Source organism: Odocoileus virginianus, chromosome 5 (assembly GCF_023699985.2).
Source record: "Odocoileus virginianus isolate 20LAN1187 ecotype Illinois chromosome 5, Ovbor_1.2, whole genome shotgun sequence".
NCBI lineage: Eukaryota > Metazoa > Chordata > Mammalia > Artiodactyla > Cervidae > Odocoileus > Odocoileus virginianus.
The window spans coordinates 56,790,228-56,815,222 of record NC_069678.1 but is presented as its reverse complement, the minus strand read 5'-3'; the positions used below and the strand labels follow the sequence as shown (position 1 = coordinate 56,815,222).

Genomic DNA, 24,995 nt, shown 5'->3' with positions numbered 1-24,995 from the left:
TTTGGAGAATTCAAAGATTTCTTATAAATGGACGGGGAAAGTCTACTCTTAAGTTTTGAATAAAGAGGGTAAATGAAAACCTAGGAATTTTATTAAAACCTTGGGCTTTTAACTATGTGATTATCATAATCTTCTCTGAGAGCAGTTCTATAGGAAGTAAAGAGAGAAAAACAGAGAAGGAAAATAATTCACCGGCCCTATCTTTAGAAGCATTATTTTATCTGGTAGCTTTTTCCCTGTTGGATTTTTATGTGTAACAGTGAGCTCTTGCTTTGCAACAACCCAGTGAGCACTGAACAAGATAAGAAATAGACCTGGATGTAAAGCAGGCACAGATGAGAAGGTTATCTCTACAGCCACACCGACCTCCCCCAATTTTCCTAGGCTGCAAAACTCACTTTTATTGGCCTAATTTTGTATTTTGTTAATAGCAGCACCTCAGAGTAGAAGATTGTGAAATTCAAGCAGTGTTTATGTAGAAAGCAATGAAATCCTGTGACTCTGAGGGTTAAAATCTTATCCCTTTTTTTGTGGGTGGGGAGGCTTTTAAAATATTTCATTTTTTAAGCTAGTATAACTTTTAATATGTGTAGAAAAGGATGTTGAGGGGAAAAGTTAAATGAGTCATCCAATCTTTCTCTACTTTTGAAAAAGTATATATTTTCTCAAATCTATCCCTGTTACACAATTGTATTATTTGTGTCAGTTTTTTTTTTTCCCTTCTTTAAAGTAACAGGATGAGTAAGCAACCTAAAAATAGTCAAGTAACTCTATACCTAGAGTAAAACATCTTAGTACAGAGACTTACTTTCATCAGCAAACTCTGTAATTCCTCCATAGGAGAACCATAGCTGAATCTCAGATGCCTAAGGTATGTCATTCATAAATTGAAAACATTTGGGGACAGTTTGTTGAAGAATATAACAGAAACATTAAATGTGATGTTAACAAATATTTGTTGAGCATCAGCTATATACCAGGCACTATGAGGGCTTGAACATGGTCTCCTCTGCACAGAATCTCACAATCAAGTGAAAAGATGGGAGAACTTCCAGATCAAAGAGAGTACCAGGCCATATGGTGAGTCCCTGTGTCCCTGCCCTCAGCCCATGCAATGCAAAAGGAGGCAGCATCCTTATCTAGTCAAATCTCTTTGAGGTTTGAGCATGTTACATTTGGAGTTATAAATAGGTCTTCCTACTGGGTTCTATGGTCTTTGGGAGGCTGTATGAGTACTTCCCAAGACTTAGGACAATATTTGAGAGGCTAGAAGTGGCAAGAGTGGATGCCTTACTGGACAAGATAAATAGCAACTGTAATTCTTTGACTCTGTGAAAGAAAATTTTACCAATTTGTTCCAAAGAAGAGAGAGACTATTAGAAAAAATTATGTCCTTCAACCTGGCTCTGCACTGTGCCTGTATGTCCCTGACATGATGGAAGAAAGAGATAGAAGCTGTATTTTTAAAGGCTTGTTTGATTGAAGAGATTCTTCTATGCTTAATGTCCCCAAAGGATCCCTCCTATGACCACTGCTTCTTACAGGCCATCAGAAAGCATGTGAGTCCAGAGGATCAATATTAGAATCACTCATGACCCATGGAGAAATGCAATGAGTTGAATATTCGTTCAGCTGGCTGCATGTCATGTTTATTTACCTCACTTACTTCAGTGAGGTGAAAAGTATTTTACTGAGTGCTGTTCAGACTAGCCCATGAAAATACTGTTTGCATTAAGTAGGATCAGACACTCACATATCATGGACATCTGTTTATTCTTTCAAGAAAAGTTTGATTATTTGAATCTAGGAATTACTTGTTTTTCTTCATTCAATCTATACATATGCAGTGTTTTATTTTTTTTTTAAACAATTTTATTGAGGTAGAATTTGTCCCCAGTTTTTTTGTTTGTTTGTTTTGTTGTTAATTTCTTTTCTTTTTTTTTTTTTTTGGCTGCACCATGTGGCATGTGGGTTTTAAATTCCCAGACCAGAGATCAAACCTGTGTCCCCTGAAGTGAGAGCACAAAGTCTAAACCACTAGACCACCAGGGAAGCCCCCATAGCCAGTGTTTTGGACATCTGAAATTTTTACCTTTCACTGAGTACTTTCTGATCTCAGCCTTTGCCCACAATGGTCCCTCTATTGAAATGCCTTCCTCTCCCCATTCTCTTTCTAATGTATCAAAAGTATATGCAGCCTTCAGGATCCAGTTCAAAGATTACCACCATGAAATTTTCCCAAGTATTAATTGGAAGAAGTTTGTCTCCCTAATATTAATACCATCATATTACTTTTTGTATGTTTTATAGTACTTATTATATTCTACCTTCGGTCATAGAGGTTTGATACACCTTTGTTCTTTCCTCTCTTGTCACATGGATGCTTCTTGGGAGGATCAGACAATACTTAAAAGAGACATTCTAGACTGAAGAGCTTCAAGGAGGCACATCTGGTTTTGCTTTCTATGTATCCTTAGGGCCTGTAGAGTATCAGAAGCATTAAAAAAAAAAAGTCACTTTAGTTGTGTCCAACTCTGTGCGACCCCATAGACAGCAGCCCACTAGGCTCCCCCATCCCTGGGATTCTCCAGGCAAGAATACTGGAGTGGGCTGCCATTTCCTTCTCCAATGCATGAAAGTGAAGTCACTTAGTCGCGTCCAACTCTTAGCGACCCCATGGACTGCAGACCACCAGGCTCCTCGGTCCATGGGATTTTCCAGGCAAGAGTACTGGAGTGGAGTGCTATTGCCTTCTCCATCAGAAGCATAGCAGGTGCTCAATAAATATTTGTTCAGTGATTAAGTGGATGATAGGCCTGGCACATAAACACATTTACTGGATTAAACAACAAGTTAATGTTCAATTTACATAACAACTTGAAACCATGAAACGTTCACTTTCTCAGTTCATTCTTTTCTTTCTTCAATTCTCCCTTTTAACCCAATCTTCCCCTCCTCCTCAGCATTTCTTCTAAGACCTTTTAGGTTCTCGTGCTGTGTTCAAACAGTTGTGTTTGATTTCCCTTTTATATTTTCTAAAGACCTTGTGATATGCTTATTTGCTCAGTCGTATCTGACTCTTTGTGATCCCATGGACTGTAGCCCGCCAGGCTCCTCTGTCCATGGGGATTCTCCAGCAAGAATACTGGAGTGGGTTGCCATGCCCTCCTCCAGAGGATCTTCCCAACCCAGGGATCAAACCCAGGTCTCCCACAGTGCAGGCAGATTCTTTATCACCTGAGCCACCAGGGAAGCCTGTGAATATTGAAGTAGTTTATCCCTTCTCCAGGGGATCTTCCCAACCCGAGAATCAAACCATTGCAGGTGGATTCTTTACCAGCTGAGCTACCAGGGAGGCTAAGGACCTTAAACATGGTCCAAAAAGTTTAAGAAACAACTTTTGTTCATTTAATTGGAGTACATCATATCAATCCTTTTGATTCATCTGGGTCTTCTCTTCTTGGAAGAAGTCATGCAAATGGATGCCAGGAATCTCCCAGAGAAATGAATGCATAAGGTTGAACTTATAGACCCATGGTCTTGGTCTTAGAGCATCTTAGAGATAATCAAGCCCTGTTTCCACATTGTACCAGAGGCCCAAGACCTGGAGAGGTCACGTGATTTTGTGAACCAAGGAGACCAAAGTGCATGCTTAGAACTGGCTTTAGGTCCCTATTAAGGGTTATTCCAGCTATACACTGTTTCGTAGATCACTTTATCAAGTTTTACAATTTAGAAAGTGGGCAGTAGTAAAAGAAGTTGTGATAGGGATGGCTAGGGAAAGGTAGTTGAGAAAAGCGAATCCCTAACCCTATTTTAGCTCTAAAATTTAATGAAACCACTGCCTAATGCTGCCTGTTCCAGAATAAAGACAAGTCTGTCCACAGGCTTTAGCTATAGTCCAGCATAACAAAATTTTCACACTGCGTTTTGGATCCTTTCATGGGGATATTCCACTATCTTCATCCTTAAAGTAAAATGTCATATACTCCAGAATTCTCAGGCTACTTCAAAAGCTTTAAAATTAACATAATTAACTGTGTACAGAGATCACAGAAAAGCTGATTACCTTAATAAAAATCACATGCCCCCTCCCAAACTTTTATAAGGATCAGAATCTGGCCTGTTTATCTCAAAGCAGAAAGAAAAATATTTCTACTGCCATTGCTGTTAGTTTCATTAGGTACTTTGTTTGTAGGAGCAAAAAAAAAAAAAAAAATTGGAACTCAGTCCCTGGGGGCGGGGGCGGGGGGGGGGGGGGCGGTGGAATGTCTAAGTTAGGAGAACACTAGGTTGGTAAGCTCCTAACCAGAATTCCTTTATTACCTCATAGGCTCTTGCTTTCCTTACAAATAAAGCATTTCTTTCTTAGGTTTCTCTCAACAGTATTTCCCATTTGGGTTTCATAGCAAATTGAATTACAGAATTCAATGAATCTCAAACATTAAATCCATTTCTCATTACTATAGTGTTTATACTAATAATACTAATTATTCCATCTGCCTCTAACTTTTTTTTTGTCTCTGCCGTTTAATTTCTTTGTATGAGGAGAACTTGCTAACAGACTGCGTAGGGCTTCTTTTAATGAAATTTTGTATCTAGAAGCCATTAGTATATCCTGAAGGAAATTTCAAATCATTTTCTTTGATAGTAGGGTGCCTCAAACTGTCCAACTTGGTCTTATAGCCCACTGTCTATGTATTTACATGAGGAAAAGAATGCCAGTTTCTGTTTGAACAAAAAGGAAGTGAAAATGAAAAGGGTAGTATTAATCGAGAGAGCAATATTATTTTAGACTAGCAAGTGGGTAAGAGTATTTCAGAAGAGCAGGAGTACTGTATTTTAAGTAAGAGTTTTTAGAAAAGTGAGGAAGAGTAATAAAAGGCTGGATGAAAGGGAGAAATTAATGTTATTAGGGGAGTCAAAAAGAGAAAGGTGAACGAATGGATATGAAAGGCTGACAGAGGAACTGAAGGAATTGGATGGCAGAGATCAGACCTGGATTCAAACACATCCTCATCTCCTGGTGACCACGCCCCCTTCAGACATCCCTGGAATTCCCTTCTTCTCCCTCCCTTTCTCCTGACAGAATGTGATGACAAATAAGGCATATATTAGAAATATGTTTCATTTCATCATTATTTATAACAAATTATTTTTGTAATGTGGTGGATAATTTTTTCAGTCATGTTAACTTCTCAGTAAAGGAAGGGGAAAAAATCACTAAAAGTTAGCTCATTAAAAAAAAAAAAAACCTACCATAGCCCTCTTCTGAAATAAAGGCCAATATCAATATAGCCCTAGGTGAAAGTTCAGCGAAGAAATGAGGAAAAACCTTGAGAGGATGGTTCATCTATTGACCTTCAAGGAATTACATTCCTCCAAAGAGGAGGCTACCGCTTCCCTCAGTAACCCACCCCGATAAGGAAACAAATCATATGTTTCATCCCACTGAGACCCTCCGTTTACATTACGGAGAGCAACAAACTAGGATTCACGTCTAACATACAGCATCTTCATACGTGGTTGAACAGAGCCGCACTTTGTAGGAACACGCCTGCAGTTCTGAAGCGTTGCCACCAGATGGCGCCCTTATATCTATAGTACAATTTTATGTATCTCAGTCAGCAAGTCTGTAGCTTGGATGAGCACACTCTGGACAGTCCGTTTTTATACCGGTCCTGCGGATATAACAATAAGTAAGTGTTAATAAACTATTGATAAAACTGTTAACACTCCTTTTAATACTCTTTTGAGAGAATTAGTTTGAAATAATGCTCTAAATTTAAACAATACAAGCAAAAAATTAATAAAAGTCTTAAGCTTATTTTAATCAATTTCTATATTTTTGACTACACCTCTCAGGTTTTACCAACCACCCAGGACCCAATCACAGAAAGAAAGAGTCTCTCTCGCAACCTCAAGTGAGTGTGTGATTTAAAATTCTGATATTCCAGTTCAGTTTAATTATGACATCTGCCAGTTTAATTGTCCTTTAACCTCCTTTGGTTCTCCAAATATTTTGTAGAGATATTTTAACAAGTTTCCTTCTGATATGTTCATTCCAAATATGTGGGAAGGTATTTACCACAAATCATTTACAATATGTATTTTTAGATGACCTCTCCAAAACTTAAACATCAAGAATTAACTATGCAGGCCTGGCATGCTGCAATCCACGGGGTCACAAGGAATCGGATACGCATAATCTTGATTCTGTAAATCTAAAACTGGTCCAAATCTGAATATGTGTATATACGTGTGCAGCTTTATTTCCAGGTGACACCTGGTAGTAACAAGGTACCCAGCATAAAATCTTAATTGTTTATTTTATCTATGTGTACAGAAATTAGCATAATATTATCATCAGATTTGGGCTTTCCTGGTGGCTCAGTGGTATAGAATCTGCCTGCAGTGCAAGAGACGCAGGAGACACGAGTTCGATTCCTGGGTCGGGAAGATCCCCTGTGGGAGGAAATGGCAACCCACTCCAGTATTCTTGCCCGGAAAATCCCATGGACGGAGGAGACTGGCGGGCTGTAGTCCATGAGGTCACAAAAAGCCAAATCTGACTGAGCACATCATCAGACGTTATGTGTTATAAACTAAATTCAGAATGTATTTCAAAATACATCTCATAAGCTGATAGACTCAGGGGGATGGTTGAAAACCTCCCCCACCCTCCCTTCTCTCACCCAGAATGTCTGAGTGGTGAAGGCACAAGGCCCCTAGCAGCCTCGGTGACCTGTGTCCTCAAGCTGTTTTGGTTCTTAGACCTTTGGAATGTCAGGGTCTCTACTGGCTATTTCATTGTTTTAAAAACCCAAGCTTCTGTTTACTTCTTCTAAGCTAATTATACCCTCCCTCTCGCGGCTTAGCGATGGCTTAGCCTTCGTCCTTGTTTGGTCCTCCTCTGTGCTAATTCCACCAAAGGCCTATTTATTACTGTTTGTGGTATTTCTCTGCCAACCATTTAATCTTAGTTTCTTCTAAACCCAAGCAAAGGTAGAAAGAACACACAGTGTTCTTGCCCAAAGTCTATGTAAAACTATTTAATCCTCTGGTGTTTTCCTCCAAAGGAAACAGTTTCCTTCTGGCCACATGATCAACCCACTACTAATACAGTTTGTTCTGAGCAAATTCAGTCAACCTTCTTTTCCATAAGGTGTTATGGAAAAACTCAAACGAATTTTCTGGCCAACTCAATAACTTCTTTATGACCTGAAGCGTGTTGATTTTAGTGTACCATCTTGGGTTTGCTTACCAAGTGTGCTTTCTCTCTTTTCAGAAGAGAAAAATATCTCCTAAACAAATTTAAATTGTACACAACATGGTCCCACATTTTAAAGCAAATACAGATATTCACCATGGTTTCCTTCTTTTTAATACAGCTTTTGCCTTGTTTTATTTGCCTTATTTTCTATTTCATCATCTTTTTCCCTCTCTTCTTAGATTTCCAAGAGCTTTTCATGATAGTTTTGGCTGTGAAATCTGAACTAAATATTAGAACAAAAATTAGGAGAAATTTGTACTGAGAATGAGAGAAAAGTACTTGAAAGCTATTTCTGTACTCAAATAGTGGGGGGGGGGGGTTGTTTATTAATGCTTGTGGTACTTTTTAATTTCTAGATTTTTTATATCAAATAGCACCTAAAGTATTTTCATGTATAGAGTGTTTTAGGGTGGCTCAGCAGTAAAGAATCTGCCTCCAATGCAGGAGAGGCAGAAGACTTGGGTTCGATCCCTGGGTCAGGAAGATCCCCTGGAGGAGGAAATGGCAACCTACTCCAATATTCTTGCCTGAACAATCCCATGGACTGAGGAGCCTGGCGAGCTCCAGTCCATGGGGTCTCAGAGTCGGACACGATTGAGCGATTGAGCATGCACACACACAGAGTATTAACTTTGTATTCCTGGGAAGAGACTCTAAGTGGAGATACTGATCCCAGAAGAAAGTTGTGAAGAATGGTTGCTTAAAATGCCTACAACCCTCTGAAATACTCCTTGCATGCCTCCCGCCACATATAGGATGCCGACTGTCCAGCTGTGTCACCTCACTGAACAATAAGTGAATGATGGACATATTTGACACTGCATTTACTACTGTTGATGTTCATGAAGCCAGAAATCACCCATAAAAGAGAGTTGTTAGGTTGTGGGCAAGATCCATTTTCCAAATTTGATTTTCCCTCTATGTTATCATTATACACAGTGTTCTTGACTTGCAACATTTGTCTTTACTTGCTGTCCTTCTATTTATCTCTGATAGCCAGTCTTTGGACATAATTTTTTGCCATACTAAAGGTGTCGTTCAATTTAGCAATAAGTGTTTTCCATTTGATACCATCACACAGTGTTATTGTGATCAAGACAGATTCCCTAGCAGGCTGTGTTCTTCATGAAAACCATGAATGTTGCTAGCAAATGTTACCAATCTGTGACCATTCCTCAGAGAAACTCAAACTCAAGACTCTCTTGATCTCTTTTGCAATCTCTCTGTCTGCGTTTCTCTCACACACAGAGGCACACAGACACACACAGTATCAGGTTCTATTTTATTTTTTTAGGTTTTCACATATTTCTCCAAATGACCTAGATCATCATAAACTAGTGAAAGGTAAGGGAGTATGTCTTCTTGTTCTTTTCTTTTTAAACTTCCCATATCCACAATAATATATACTCATATTTAGAATATTCATCCAGGCCTATATGTACATACATTTGAATAGTTCTATAGTTTAGAGAGGTAATTACGTAATTATCTCCCAAGTCTTCCTCTGAGTCATCCTAAGATTTGTCTTGTACCAACCTATGTATTTATCCTTTAAGAAAAATTATCAGTGATTAAAACAACTTATCTTTTTTGCTGTGCATTTAATAAACATATGTTAATGAGCAAAAGATTTTGAGAACAGTGGGAAATAAAAATATAAATAAGCCTTGGTCCTTCCTCTCAAAAGCTCAGTCTAATGGAAAGACAGACATATAACCTGCCTAATAAATACTACTATATAGGTACAAAATATAAGGTGATAACAGAGGACAGTGCAGTATCACTTTCTCTCCCAGAATAATAAAATGGCAAACACGACCTTTCAGCTTTATTGTTTTTTTTTTTATGTGGACAGAGAATATTTTTTGGTTCCCTTAGGAAGGCAAGGTTCCTGTCCCTCATATATGTTCTTTTTCAAAAAGGACAAAGTCTCGGGTGACAGGGAGAATCTAACTCACTGCAGGATGTGTGCAGTGCTAGCTCAGTCTCTAAGTCCTGTCCAACTCTTTGCGATCCCACGGACGATAGCCCACCAGGCTCCTCTGTCCATGGGATTTCCAAGACAAGAATCTTGGAGTGGAAGCCATTTCCTTATCCAGGGGATTTTCCTGACTTAGGGATCAAACCCACGTGTCCCGCATTGGCAGGAGGATTCTTTACCACTGAACCAAAGCCTGGATAACAAACACCTACTGTTCTACTTGAAGAGCTCAGTCTCAGGAAAGGGAAGAATCAAACAGTTAAACTTTAGGGTCTCTTGAAATCTTTGCTTTAAAAGAATTTGTGCTTTAAACACCTTTAAAAATGTACATACTTCTGGTGGACTCACATATTCTAAGTACTTATGCACATATACAGAAAGAAAAGATCACACTCTTTGTATTAATAAACACCTTCATATTAGGAAGATCAGTTCAGTTCAGTCACTCAGTTGTATCCGATTCTCAGCAACCCCATGGACTGCAGCACACCAGGCCTCTCTGCCCATTGCCAACTCCCAAAGTTTACGCAAACTCATGTCCATTGAGTCAGTGATACCATCCAACCATCTCATCCTCTGTCATCCCCTTCTCCTCCTGCCTTCAATCTTTCCCAGCATCAGGGTCTTTTCAAATGAGTCAATTCTTCGCATCAGGTGGCCAAGCTATTGGAGTTTCAGCTTCAGCATCAGTCCTTCCAATGAATATTCAGGATTGATTTCCTTTAGGATGGACTGGTTGGAGATACTTTGTGTTTAAGAACAGAACAGGGCCCATGAGAATTCAGGGAAAAAAAAACAAAACACTTGAGCAGTATACCTATGATAAAATTTTCTAGAAAGTAGACTTTGTGCCTAGAACTTGGAGATACAGACCAAATCTACCATTTAGATGGACAGCTGAAATGCCCATGTGGCCAGTCCTCACACCCTTCTCTAAAGGTCCCCCAGTGTCGACCGTTGCAACTGCCCTGGCCTCATCTCCTAAGCACCAAGAAGTGGAAATCATATAAATTTCTACAAGTCATTCTGAGGGGAAAATCTCCTCAGAGATTACACTGGCCAGAGAAATAACAGATACAGTTTTTATGCAACAAAATTTCAGAGTTTTTGTTTGCTATTTGAGATGAAAAATCAAGGATTTTCAGTTTCAGGTTAGGATTAGCTTAGAGGCGGGACAGCAATGGTATAATAAAGGTGGGTGGGTCAAAAGTACGAGTTCAACCATGGTCTGGAAAATTAGCTGCTGTTGAGACACAAGTGGCTGGTGGGTTTTATTTGTGAACAATGATGCAGTGTTTCTGTGCAGCAACTCAGACAATGGGAATTATTAAAACTATGCGATGGACTGTGAGGCATGCTTGAATTTGAAAATAAGATTGTGCTTATTAAATTCTTAATCAGAGGTATGCTGACCTTCAGGTATTACTTTGGGCATATTATTGAAGATCAAGGTTAAAAGGTATTGAAAAAAGCCCAGTAACTACATATGGTCAGTGGTCCATATGCAAGGTCATTTTTTTTTTTTTTTACTTTATTAAATTGAACTATTTAGCCAACATCTCACCATAATCCAGAAAGAACAGCAATGGCGTGTGACATTTTGGGTTTTTTTTCATAAAAATTATGTATATTTAAGGTGTACAACATGATTTGATGTACAAATACACAGAGAAATAATTACTACAGTCAATCTAATTAATGTCTCATTGCTTTGGTCACCATAGTTGCCATTTTGTGTGTGGGGAAAGCACCTGAAACTCTTAGCAAATTTCCAGTATTCAATACAATACTGTTAACTAGTCATCAATGCATATTAGATCTCTAGACTTATTCATCATATGCCATCCATGCAGACACCATCATTCCACTCAATTTTTCTTGATTTCCAAATGCTTGTGGTAGCTGAAAACAAAAAAATGTACTAATACTGGCCAAGATTGGCTATTTGTAAACTGTATGCTGAACTGTATGATAAACTAGAGGAAACTATGTAAAAGTTATAACTCTTTAAGGTACATTATGTAGCAGAGAGTCATTTAACCTCAGGAAACTGAGAAGGGAAATCGAATTGTTTTAAAAAAAAAATGAAGGAATCAAATTTAAATTCTCAGTACATCGTGAGATATTAAGTGTTTCAGATTCTTATCTGAAGAATGAACAGACAATGTAGAACTATTAAATAGTATCAGGTGGCTTCTCAGCCTGAAGGAGCTCAGGTTGTCCAAGGTATGGCCAGTCAGTATAAAGACGCAGAAACATCTAATCATTGTATAGTTTAAGGCAGACTATTTAGTCTTCTTCTAGGCATCTGCTGACTGATTTTAGAGATGACAACAGAAATTAAAAGAAGCAGTCTCTTATATAGCATATGTCAATTCAAAGGCATAACTGCTTGTGAAGATCCTATAATTTGCCTGTTTCAGAAACAGATCTGCTGAACTGTCCTTAGTGCTTCATGTAGCTTTAAAGATTCGTCCTGCATCAGTCTATGCGAATGCTTCCTACCTGCAAAATGCAAGCATGGAAGTCTTAAATCCTGAAACTCACTGAAATATTGATGTAAAAAGTTATTTTAGCATAAGCAAGGACACTGCACTCAAATTTAGTATCAAGATCACCTCCAAACTCTGTAAGTAGCAGAAAATAAGGTGTTTAACTGGACTTCAGAACCCTATAGGCCCTCCTGGAAAAGCAGAAATTTAATGGGCTTTTGGCATTTCAAGAACTTGTTGTTGAGACTGTCAAAGGTTTCAATAAGAAATTCTAACAACTAGAAGAGCAAGACATTAGTGAGAAAGAAAGCATCGCGAGTGAAATCTGTGTCCAGGGGACTTTAGCACTGCACAAAGAGCATATTTTATTCAGACCATTTGAAGTTAGATGTGCCCCCTGCCAAAGACTGCTGTACAATAGTGGCTTGTCCCCTACTTCCTGGGCGGTACTGTTTTTAGCTTTTGCATATGTTGGGAGGGTAAGTTAGGTGAAGGGTTTCACTACTACTTGAAAACTAGCTCTCCAATGAAAGGTGAAATCAATTCCTCTCTAGTGTGACCCTCCCTCTCCTCCTTAGGGCAGTTATACTTACACACGGGCCAAAGGCTGAAGTCACAGAATCAGGTATTTAATCATAGGATTTCAGAAAGCAGCCCAACTGGAGAATAAGACAGCTATCTCCTTTAGAGCCTCTGAAAGTATAATATGTAGGTCTGTTTTCTCAGGATAGGTTGAAGCTCCCAAGTCCTTATTATAGATTGTCCTGATATCCTACTCTGGTTTGATCAGTTTATCAACTCCAGAATGACAAAAGAGGGCACACAGGAAGACTTGTATCGGATAAAACAATTGTTTCCTACATAAAACAAATTTAAATTTTACTTACAAAAGCTGTCTTGTGGAGGGGCAGGGGGAACCACCGATTAGAAAGCTGCTTTTGCTGTTGTTAATTTTTTAGTATTTGAAAAGATGTTTCAAACAATAACATATGAGGTGTGCAGCACTCCTGGCAGGCAGTGTGTGGAGCTTTGGAAAGGTAAAAATTGTTACAGCAAGCTGCTTTCATTTATTAAGCTAAGCATGCATGTGCCTTTTGAAGGATCCCTTTGATCATAAAGTTAACATCTGGGCTGTTCATCACCAGGTCCATCAACATCACCAGAGGTTTTACAAGGCCCCCCTTATCCAAACTACAGCACACTTAACTGCTTTCTTCCTGTATCCCCAGATAAGTCTCCGGGACCAGATACCAACAAGTCATTTTGTCTGCTTTCATTGGTTTGGCCACATAAGCAATATTCTGTTTCTTTACATCTCAAGTGCTCAAATTGCCATGTGAAAACCAACTATCAGTTTTTCTCCCTATTTAATTCCCAGCTTTTTTTTTTTTTTTCATTTTCTGCACTGGTTCCCATGGTAACAAGTCTGTTGGCAGAGAAAGTGTGACTCTGATTCTAGCTTTCTGCACAATTCAAAATCTTTCTAGTGATCCTCAGGCAAGTGTCATATAAACAGGAAGCAAGAGACCAGAGTTCCCTAAGCTAATGCCTCTAATCCCTTACCTGCCGTATGCATTTCCCACCCTATTCCCCAAGCCAGGCCTGCACTCAAGGAAACTGTGCAGAGTCCCTTCACCTGTCAAGGATTCAAAGGGCCCTTAGTTGCAAGGGATGAAATCCTTTGGTTCAGTTGGCTTCCTCTTCTAAATGTCAGTGACTTAAACTGACACAAAAGCATAATTAATGACAATGTCATCTGGGGGCAAAGTGGAGAAGCAACCTGCACTCACTTTTCTATAAAATTTTCTCAGTGTGCTTCTGAGATGTTTACAGCCCAGGGATTACGTAGGTCTTGAAATAGCCTTAAATCAGTATCTCATGATAAGTGCGGTCATTTAAACAGAGTATCCCCCAATACGTAGTTAAATGGTATGTGAGAGGGGGCCAGCAAGTCATCCCAGAAAACTGAGCTCCTGAAGACAGATTAATAGATGTAGATAAATGAAGAGGACATTGTCCCTGGTGGCTGAATGTGAACCAGGGAGCTTTAGTTGGCACAAATCAGGGTCAAGAATGGAAAACTAAAGAAATGAAATAAAATGAAAGCTAAGGAAATGCAGTGTAGAGAAAGGAGTTTTTAAGAGTGAATCATTGGCAGAAAGGGAGCCTGCAGGTAAGAATGGCTTCTTGCACACTTTGGCCCAACTCTATCCACAAAATATTTTTCCAAATAGTTTCTTTTAAAAATAGATTATATTTCTTTTGCATTTTAGAATTCCTTTGTGGCTTGGCATTGTTATATGCCTAGCAACCCCAAATCTCCTAGGTCCTCAATATTTAGGAAAAAGCAGGAACTGTTCATCACAGTCCTCATATCTGAATGTGCTTTTAACTTTTTTCTTTTAGAAAAGTTAATGAATTCAGGGGAATGAAAATAGACATTAGAAATTAAAATATGGGTATCTAAGCTATAGTTAAGAAAATTGTAAATGGTTGTTTTTTGTTGGCTCCTATAAAATATGTGATGCTTATGCACACTGAAGTTTTAAAGTTAGCAGATTATATTGTACAAAGGTATTTTTTGCCCTTTAAAAGTTATTTTCCTACATTAAGAAGTTTTCTTATATTAGAAACTTTTTATTGAAACTCAGGTTTTATGTCTCTGTATAGACAGACATAGGTGTTTTTCTTTGCACACTCGTTTTGCACAGGTAAAGTAACGAGTTAAATAATGCCCAGGTATGCAGGTCAATTGACCACTATATTAGCTAGATTAAGGAAGAGTATTTGATGAATGGAGGAAAAAAAAAAATCACCTTATATTTCTTTGTGTCTTTCTGTCCCTCTTCCCCTTTCCTTATTTAGTCAGGAAATCTTATGTAATTTTTGAATAGTCCGCAAGAAAACCAAGATGAAACTCTCAGGCAGATAGAATATAAAGCAGTTCCCATACTAGCTATGGTAATGTATTTTCAGAATGTACTGTTGTAATAAGTTTTATTTTCAATACTTGCAGTCTTTCCACACAGAGAACTCTTATTGGTCTTGAATGTGGAAAGGCATCTGTTCAGGGCAGAAAGAAATGTTTTATGTTTTACTCTAGAAAATTTGGTTTTAGCTTTGATGACACCTAGTGTCAATGGAATGCAATAAATGTTTAATACTGCTTTATGATGTTTAGGCATTTCTTGTTATCATCCTCAACTACATTTTCCTCCTCAAAAATGAGAGCCTTAGAATTGATGTGAAAAATAGCTGATACATAAAGCAGATATTTTCATCCCAAGAGCCAATCACGCTTCCCTCTGTGTTCAGTGTGTGGAAGGGAGTAAAGGGAGCTTAAGGAGAATGACGCTGTCTTCGTATGAAAGAGGGATTTTTTCCCAGCTGAAAATGAGGTAAAAAGCTACTAAATTCTGTTTATAAATTTTAAAGACCACCAAAAATAACCTTGCAAAAGTAAGATTTACAGATACTGTAGTTTTATTTTTCCCACTTTATAACCACCTAAGGGCACGCCCCCACCCAGTTGTATAAAAATAAAGTATAATATGAACTACAGTCTCTTTCTGTTCAGGGAAGAAATCTTAAAATTAACAACAGCAATTCTAAACAAAGACGATAAAATTTTAATTGGCTTGTTAAGAATTAAAAGGATAGTAGATACTATGTTTTTAGGATTTTTAAGTATCCATGAAAATTCTCTTCATTCCTAAAATAGTTTATAGTTGATTTCTTTTGACCTCAGTTATTTTGGGGCATAATCCTTTTATTATTGCATAATGAAGTTCTAGTTCACCTATTTAATATTTTTCCATATGCTAAACACATGCACACACACACATTTTCCACTTTTCATTTGAGGTCATATAATTCAGTTAGTGAAATATTTCACTCTTCTGTAAGTTTAAAAACTAAATCCTAAGCAGAGATGCAACACTGGGCCACGGTTTTAATAAAATGAAGACAGTCTCTAGACTCATGCTCTTTTTTGACATCTGACTTCTCTACCATATGTGCAGCACAAGAGTGACATCTTAAGGCCAAGTAACTAACGCTCCTTTAGCCAGAGAAAGAACTTGAATTGGGATCTGTGTTCAAAGAAATTCCATCATATTATTAAATACGTTTCAAGTTTACAATATGCAACTGGTAGATCGTAGAAGTGCTTCTTTATTTATGACTTCTTTTGCAGTCTTTGTGAATATTTTAATGTGTACTAAATGCTAACATTTTACATAGACATATTGTATATTAATGCATGCATTTCACTGCATAGTTTATTGACACTCCCCTTGTAAAGCTTTTATGGAAGAAACAATAAGCCACAGCAGTATAGCAAAAGAGGCTTAATCTTTATAAATTGGGGCCTTTTCTGTCTCTTTGCTAGCTTAGGTGGCTGTATACAAATTTGGGTGGGAGGGGCTGGAAACACCTCTTTCCATTTAAGGTTTTCTACATGGTGAACTCTAGCCAATTCGAAACAAATTGCTTACTTTAATAAAAAATTTTACCATTTTATAAAAAGTTAAATCATGACATGTTTAATTGAAATGGCTGTGTTGTAATTAATATTTTGAGATAATTGTGATTTTGAGCTTAAATTATATATAAAACTTGTCATTTTTGTATGTGTTAAAAAAAAACTACTGTATCACAACAGTACTTTTTAGTTGAACTACATATTGATGTAAATAAAAACTGAATGAAGACATATTTACTACTTTATTAACATAGATTGTGAATGTAGTTAATGGGTTTTTTTGCTGTATGAGACCATGACAACCTTGAAAGCTGCTTCATTTTATGTGCAAAGAACTCCTATGGATCTATATTTTAAATTTACTGAATCAATGAAGTTACTTTGTCAGTTAATTCGCAAATGCAAGCTGTATTCTCCAGTTTTATTTTATGTATTGACACTAAACAGTAAAGGTGTACAATGTGATTAGACTGCATTTTGAAGATGCTTTCTGTACAGATACAAAATACAGGGACTATAATAATGCTGTGCAGTGTATAGCAAAGCCATTTTTCGGCTTTGATGTACTCAACTTTTTCAGTATTTAAAAAAGTGTTTTGAATAACATAAAAGTCTCTTTATTGTATAAATAATAAAATGTCACCTTATTGTAAAGTGTCTTTTGTTTAATATGGAAGCTGATTTCTTAGGCAGCAAGAGTTGTTGTATGAAAAGGGAATGTTTCTTTTAAACCAAAAACATAAACATTGTAATCAATATTTGAAAAATGTAACTTTTTAATGAACATGTAGTATTTATCTTTATTAGCTACGATTTTTTTCATAATATGAGTATGTCTCAATCACCCAAAAGCTATCTATCCATCCATCCATTACCTACTTACCTACCTGTCCACCCATCTATTTATATAAACTAGTTAATACCATCTATCAATTGGTTACTTAATAGAATCACATAGTACATTTTATAATGACTGACTAGCCTACTTCTGATATTTTTGGTGTAAATACAAATGTTTATATTTAATTTTTATTAAATCTGGTTCACCTATAACAAATTACTTTTTAGAAAATTACCACATGACTACAAATTTAGTCTTATTAACATTACTAGCAAATTTAAAAATTAAGACCTTGGAAATTAAAAAAAAAATGCAAAAGGAAGGATCAGAACACATCAACAGAGTAATTATATATACAAATACCTGCTTAGTATTTAAATAAAATACATTTCAAGATTTCTATGCGGTATATGCTCTTATTTTCTGTTGCTGTTATCTATAAAATTAACAAAATTTCAGTATTTTTTTTTAAAGAACAAAAGGTATTGTTTAAATGCTCACATTCTGAGGGAAAAATATGCAGATCTAATTTCTTTAAATGTGCTGAATCTAGAAATACTAGGTTGTTATATGGAAACTTAGTACTAAAGCATCTTAGAAAAAAAAGTCCAATAAAGTTTTAAATCCAAAATTGTGAGAGCAATTAAAACAACAACTACTATTTTCTCCACCAGTAACTACATCTTGTGTACCATTTCTGTGACATTAGAAATGCTGGTAAAATGATTTCATGAAACATGTAAAAAGACTAGGAAAAAACATTTCAACTACATTAAAACAAAACAAGACAATAAATATTAATTTGAAACTTATACTGATACCAACCATAACACAAAAGTCTTATCGTGGATAATGAAAAGACTTATTTTTTTTAAATGCCAAAGAACAATATTAAATAAAATTCAATTCAATTGTATAGTTAATTAAAAGATAGAAATTTTAAAAAAAGTTTAAAGAAAAGATAGAAATTGGATGATCATATTCAAGTCAGTCATAATATACGTAACACAAGTAGAAATGGGAAAAAAAATCCATCTCTACAAAAATGCTTTGTCATTATAAAAATATTTAACTATAATAAATAAAAATTTACTTTTGAAGAAATTGTTTGCTATGTGGGAATGACTTAATTTTTTCTTCCATAAATCTTATGCAAAATATTTAGAACAAATGTATGAACACAATACATGGTTACACCATCATAAATGAAGACAATACCTTAGAAAAATGTTAATTAGCAATTTAAGAAGTCTAAGAATTAACATGACCAAGATTATATAATGACTGCAATTTAAGTAGGAATTCGGTCTCTCAAATATTCCAAAATAGCAGCTGTTCCTTTCATTAATATGGCTGCTCGAGGAACGCGGAATGGATTACCATCTAGTAGCAATGTCCTAAACAAAAGAGAGAAATCAGAATTTTAACATTTTCCATTAGGGAGGCATTTCTTCTAATTTCATTTACTATTTCATAAGTAAAATATGTGGTTTTTTTTTTAATTGCCCCTTTTCAGTCTAAGCACTTAAACAGTTAGAATTGCAACTATAATAAGACTGAAATAACATTAATTGAACACTCATTACGTGAAAGGTATGGTTCTAAGTAACTTACATTCCCTGACTCTCTTAATGATCTTGACAATTCTATGATGTAGGCACCATTAATATTTTGATTTTATAAACAAGAAACACAAGTTCAAAAAGATAAAGACTTGTCCAAGATTACAGTTATTAAATAGAAGATTTGTGATATGAATCATTATTTTACCCATCACCTCCTCAATCTTATAATGACCATATGCTAAATGGCTGAATTATATTACACATGTGTTAGAATGAGCAAACTGACAAATACTCATATCAAAGACTATAACACAGTCAATATATCCTATCCACACCAGCAACGTTAACACATCTGCCTTCGTACTTCCTCCCTTGACCAGACGCACTAATAAAATCTATTTAAATGTTCTGAAATAACAGTTTAAGATCTAAGGGCTGGTTGATTTACTTAATTTAATGAAATAAACTGTAAGAGATTTTTTCTTAATTTTCAGTAACTTAAGTGTTTATATAAACAAAAGTCAAAGGGTTCACAGCATATTATACAGTAGATCTAAATTATATCTTCAAATATATCTGTGTGCCATGGGAATTCTTTTAAAGACTGATTTTCTTAATTTATAGGAAAAAAGCTAATTATAGTCAATCTTCATTTCTCATAGACTCCAAATTTGCTAATTTGCCTGCTCACTAAAATTTATTAGTCACCTCCAAATCAATTCATGGGGCACTTTGAAGATCATTTTGGACATGCACAGAGCAGCAAAAAATCTGAGTCACTTGACACTGAGATCAAAAAAGGTGACGCTCTGTCTTGTTTCAGCTCTCATACCGTAAACAAGGGTTCCTTCCATAGTCTATTTAGTGTGACTTTTTTGTGTACTATTGTACTTTTTCTTGGTGATTTTGCTGTTTAATATAGCCTGCCAGCATAATGCTGATGTATTTCTAGTTTTTCTAAGCACACGAAGGATGTCATGTATCTTACAGAGAAGATACACACGTTAGATAAGCCTCATTCAGGCATAAATCATAGCACTGTTTTGCCACAGTTCAATATGAATGAATCAACAATATTAAATAAGGCATCTTAGTACAGAAACACACATAACACAAGATTATGTGTTGATTGGTTGATGAAAATGTGACCAGAAGCTTGAAAGAGTCTAACTCTGTGCTTCCCCTAGGGAGTAATGGGTCAGTATTCGCTAAGTTGGTTTTCACAGAGACTTTATAGAATACACTTATGGAACATAACAAGAGTCAACTCACTTGCCTTCTATAATTCAGTAAATAAGGTACCAAAGATATCAGTGCTTCCCTAGTAAAGTAAAATATGTTAAACCATTATATGCAGTTTTCAATAATTAAATTTTTCTGACACATTCTGTTTAACTACTAGGCTTGCTGTTCATGTCTCAAATTCCCTTTATATTCACTTAACAAGTATACTCATTAGGCACTTACCATTTTCTCGGCACTGGGATAACTCTTGTACAGGAGGACAAAGAAATGGTATAAACGAGTCCTAACAAAGCAGGATGGGAAATCTAAGGAGGGACTAACTCTGCCTGGAGTTTTGGAAAGGTTTTCAAATGTGATAATTAGGTCGATTACTGACAGAAGCAGGGTAAAGGTACTTGAGGCTGAGGTAATAGGAAACACAGAGTAAGAAAGACCATGCAGGGCTTGAAACAAGTGGTAGTAGTCTATAATCAGATTTTAAAAATCCCTATATGCACAGCTAAGGAGTTGATATTTCCCTGATGTTTCTATGCAGTAGTTTCAGGTTATACACATACAGAGGGATGAGAAAAGTATCACTAAAAACAATCAACATGTATGATATATGTGTACTATATTTACACATATATCATGCTATATAAACAAAACTAAAAAATACATTTGGTAAAATTTGGAAAACAGAATTGGGATTCAGAGTTTTGTTACCTGTTATTTTTAACAGGACATTACATTTTTTATTTCAACTTGCCTGCAAGAGTACCTCAAAAAACAAACAAACAAAAAGAAACAAAAACACTTCCACAAACTAAATAAATGAAAAAACTTAGCAGAACAGTGTGTTTACCTTAAGTTCACACAGTTACCGAGCTCTGGTGGAATCTGTAAGAGGTCATTATTTTGAAGGTCCAACGTGATCAGATTTTCCATTGTCTTCATTTTCTGAGGGTCTAAAGATCCAACCTGATTATTACTAATCAAGATTGTTTCAAGTGTGGGAATTCGATACAGAACTTCAGGTAGTATTTTGAACCTATCAGAATATGAACAGAACAAACAGGAATCAGAGGCAAAATTATCCCCTAAGATGATGGAGGTTTGATCTCATGACATAAAGCTTTCTTAATGTAAGGGGTGTTTTTTGTTTTTTGTTTTTTTTTTTAATTTGGTGTAAGTTCTACACTTAAATTTTTCAGAAAATTCTAAAAATGGATAAGCTTTGGAAACCTTGAAATATATGTTAAGTGGACAGACTTGTAGCAGTTTCCATTTACTATAGAAAAAAAGCAAACAAAAGTCTGGAGTAAATCCCCCCATGTTTTTCTTTTCTCATTCAGGAGACAGGGAAATCTTCCTGAAATGCTCTTTATAAAATGTCTCCATGTAGGTATTCTTCCTTAGTTTACTTTTATTTCTTTGAAACAGAATTTCTGCCAATATTTAAAGTAAAAGAGATTTATACTTTGCTTTGATTTAGGCTTCAAAAATGACTGATTCAGTCATTTTTCCAACAATCAAAAATACATTCATTTTGGTTTTTGAAAACATTATAAAACAACTCTAGGTTGCTGGCTTCTTATCCAAAGTAACCCTGAAGATGCCACAACAGAGATGGGAAAGTTGATGGCTCTCAGAGCAGTTCTCAGTAACATAAAACCCTTCAGGATCTCTGGGTGGGGGCAAAAGAAACTAGCTTGGTTTTAACGTGAGGCAAACTGCTGCCTCAACTGGAAAAGAGAAGGATGTGGTAAAGAAGAGCTGTATAGTGGTGGCCTTTTCACTTCCCCAGCTGCCCTTCTTTTGCTGCCGTGATGTTAAAAACAGCTGAACTACAATGAAGGGTAAACTCATTAACGAAGCTCTGAAGTTACAGAGGGACGAAGAGTCAATAACCAGAAGTACAGATGAACCAAATTATCTTGAGTAGTCCCTCCAACTTCTCCCACAAACCACGAACAAGGTAATTAAAAATGATGCAGTTAACCAGTTAACATAGAAGTTAAGGTTAGGTTTTGCCAGCTCCCCAAAGACATTAATTAACAATGCAAGTGATAGCTCAATGTGTGAGTGCATGCTTAGTCCCTTCAGTCGAGTCGGACTCTGTGACCCTGTGGACTGTAGCCCTCCAGCCTCCACTGTCCATGGGATTCTCCAGGCAAGAAGACTGGAGTGGGTTGTCATTTCCTTCTCCAGGGGATCTTCCCAACCCAGGGACTGAACCCGGGTCTCCTGCACTGCAGGCAGATTCTTAACATCTGAGCTACCAGGGAAGGCCCTGATAGCTCAACAGACAAACTCAATAGAGAACTGATAGTTCATATCAATAGAGAACTGATAGTTCAATTCACAAATAAAAATTAGAAGAATCTCAGAAGCGCTTATATTTTTACATGATGACAGCAAAGGTATAACCTATACTCAAGAAAACACAAATAATTGAGTAGACAGAAAAAAAATTAATAAGCAGTATTTTAACATCACTGTGCCTTAGATTTCTTATCTGTAAATGAGGATGAATAATAGTACTACAATTATATACTTGTTACAAGGATTAAATGAATGTATATGAAGGCCATGGGACAGTATCTGTAATATAATAAATGTTAGCCACTACTATTTACATTAAATTGTTACCAGAATCAACTTTCATCATAGGAAACAATATGACATAGTTGTTAAGAGCCCAACTTCTGGAGTCAAACTACCTGGGCTCAAATCCCAGCTCCATACTCCTCGATTTCTAAATGGACATAGTAATAGAACCGACCGTGCCGGGCTTTTGTGAAGATTAAATGAGGTAATACATGTAAAGTACTTAGTTCAGTGTCAGCGGACAATAAATACTAATAAATAAACTCCCAATAAAAATTAGTTATTATTACACTGGGCTTCCCTTGTGGCTCAGCTGGTAAAGAATCCTCCTGCAACATTGGGGACCTGGGTTCAAGCCCTGGGTTGGGAAGATCCCCTGGAGAAGGGAAAAGCTACCCACTCCAGCATTCTGGCCTGGAGAATTCCATGGACTATATAATTCATGGGGTCACAAAGAGTCAGACATGACTGAGCAACTTTCACTTTCACTAATTATTATAAAATCTTAGTGTTTACAAAACACAATCTAAATTTCACTAGCATAAAAAGCTCTGAAAGCGCTGGCTACTGCTTACACGCCCAATTTCATTTGTTACTTCTACTCTTCTGCTACCTCATTTTTTGTTCTGATCCATATTAAACTTCTTGAAGGGTCCCAAACACATCATTTTCTCACATCCTTGGGCACTAATACATGCTACTTGTCCCTGTGTGTTCCAAGCCTCAGTTTCAAAGCTACCTCCTCTACCTTTAAGTAATCTCTGGAAATACCTATGTATGCACTATGCTTCCTCTATAGCAATAAGAACTATTTATTTGCATATTTGTCTTCCTACTAGGCTACAGGTTTCTTAAAATAGTTAAAAAGAACAAAAAAATGTGGACATCAGTTGTGAAAATTCTAAAAAGGCAACATTATTCTTAACTCTAAGTGCAACTAAATGACAATAAACCTGGATATTTAAATGAAGAAAAAACATACAGCCTTTTTGTTTGTCTCTTCATTCTCTAGTAATCGCTAGTATTCTCCAGTAAGATCTACAAATTTTCTACAGAATAATTGTGAGTAAGATGTTTCTTACCTATTAAAGGAAAGGTTGATTGTTTGTAGCCTTGTCAATGATTCCATTTCTTCAGGCAAAGAATTTAAAAAATTATTCCTAAATTAGAGAGAAAAAGATGATTTACAAAATTTGAAAATTTGTCCAACTTTATAATTATTGATCCGACAAAAATTTACATAGCTCAGTTTGTCAGTTCTTGATTTCATTAAGACTGTGTCCTGAGAATTCTGAATCAGTCAGCAGCTTTTAAGTATTTGATCAATGGGCCTAATCCTAATACCAAAGTGCAACCAACTGGCGACGCAAACAACTCTTTAATAATAGACTTAACAGAGTAAACACTGTAAACTAATCCCTTATCTACTTCAAACTGCAATCAGCAATACTTTCCACAGTCAGAGCCCTTTAGGTCATGCCTGTAAATGCTTCATTATTTGACATCACAAGTTATCTAAGTATTTGATTAACACAAATATTTCATATATAGAATAATTGAAGAATAATTGAAAAATTACATGAAAAAGATGGAACAGAAATGTAAAGCGATTCTGTGTATTTAGAAACTTACAGTTTTCTACTATGTAAGTATTAAGGAAGACCATTTCTACTTTCAGTTTAGAATTTTAACTTGCACAATGTGTAACTTTTCAAGATCTTACAATAAAACACAGAAGTAAAGGGAATCTCATTTACCACTGAAATGATCTGGGAAAAAATTTAGAAGGTTAACAAGAAGGTAGAAGTATTCTAGAGGCCACACAACTACCACTATCATTGCTGTTTGGCTGCTAAGTCATGTCCGACTCTTTCTGTGACCCCATGGACTGTAGCTCACCACGCTTCTCTGTAAGAATACTGGAGTGGGTTACCATTTCTTTCTCCAGGGGATCTTCCCAACCCAGAGACTGAATGCACATCTCCTGCATCAGTGGAATCCACAGGTGAATTCTCTACCACTGAGCTACCAGAGAGAAGCCCCCAAACTACTAATAGAAAACATTTGTGAGAAAATTATCTCCCACTAAATGGTTATCTATCACACTGAGTAATTTTCTCTAACCTATATCTTTGCATTCAGAAGTGAACCTTATATATTAATATGCCATACTTTCTACAACTCAACATATGTCCTTTTTTCCTTTCTCTGTATTTTTCTCCATTATTGTCTTTATTAATTCGTGATGAATACCAACTGAAGGTCTATATCTTCTCCTAGAGTCTTATACATACTGATATCAAACATAAAAGCATATTTTAGTCACTTAATTAGAAACTTCCAGGTACAGTTACAGACAGAGGCACACACACAGACAAACACACAAACACACACACAAGGATGGGATGAAAAGAAATAAAGTCAGCAGTACTGGAGCAGGAATTCATCCTCACTGTTCCATTTAATACTGAACTAAAATGTGATTTTAAACTGTTTTGCCAGTGTAATTGTCTGTGGAAAATAGAA

General features: G+C 36.3%; 2 protein-coding genes across 4 annotated transcripts in view; one reads left to right on the top strand and one right to left on the bottom strand.

Annotated features, from left to right (window-relative positions):
* LRRC7 (leucine rich repeat containing 7) overlaps nt 1–17,728 on the top strand; it is a 608,651-nt gene extending 590,923 nt beyond the window's left edge. For all 3 annotated transcript variants that reach the window (XM_070467940.1, XM_070467941.1, XM_070467945.1), the window contains 2 exons: nt 5,866–5,924; nt 6,118–17,728. In XM_070467940.1, coding sequence (XP_070324041.1) covers nt 5,866–5,924; nt 6,118–6,222 — 164 coding nt within the window. In that variant the 3' untranslated portion in view covers nt 6,223–17,728. The remainder of the gene's footprint in view (nt 1–5,865; nt 5,925–6,117) is intronic.
* Nucleotides 16,988–24,995, bottom strand: part of LRRC40 (leucine rich repeat containing 40) — a 38,070-nt gene continuing 30,062 nt past the window's right edge. Inside the window, exons 13-15 of the mRNA XM_020896188.2 lie at nt 23,552–23,629; nt 20,725–20,910; nt 16,988–18,467 (exon numbers count right to left, since the gene is read on the bottom strand). Coding sequence (XP_020751847.1) covers nt 18,362–18,467; nt 20,725–20,910; nt 23,552–23,629 — 370 coding nt within the window. The 3' untranslated portion in view covers nt 16,988–18,361. The remainder of the gene's footprint in view (nt 18,468–20,724; nt 20,911–23,551; nt 23,630–24,995) is intronic.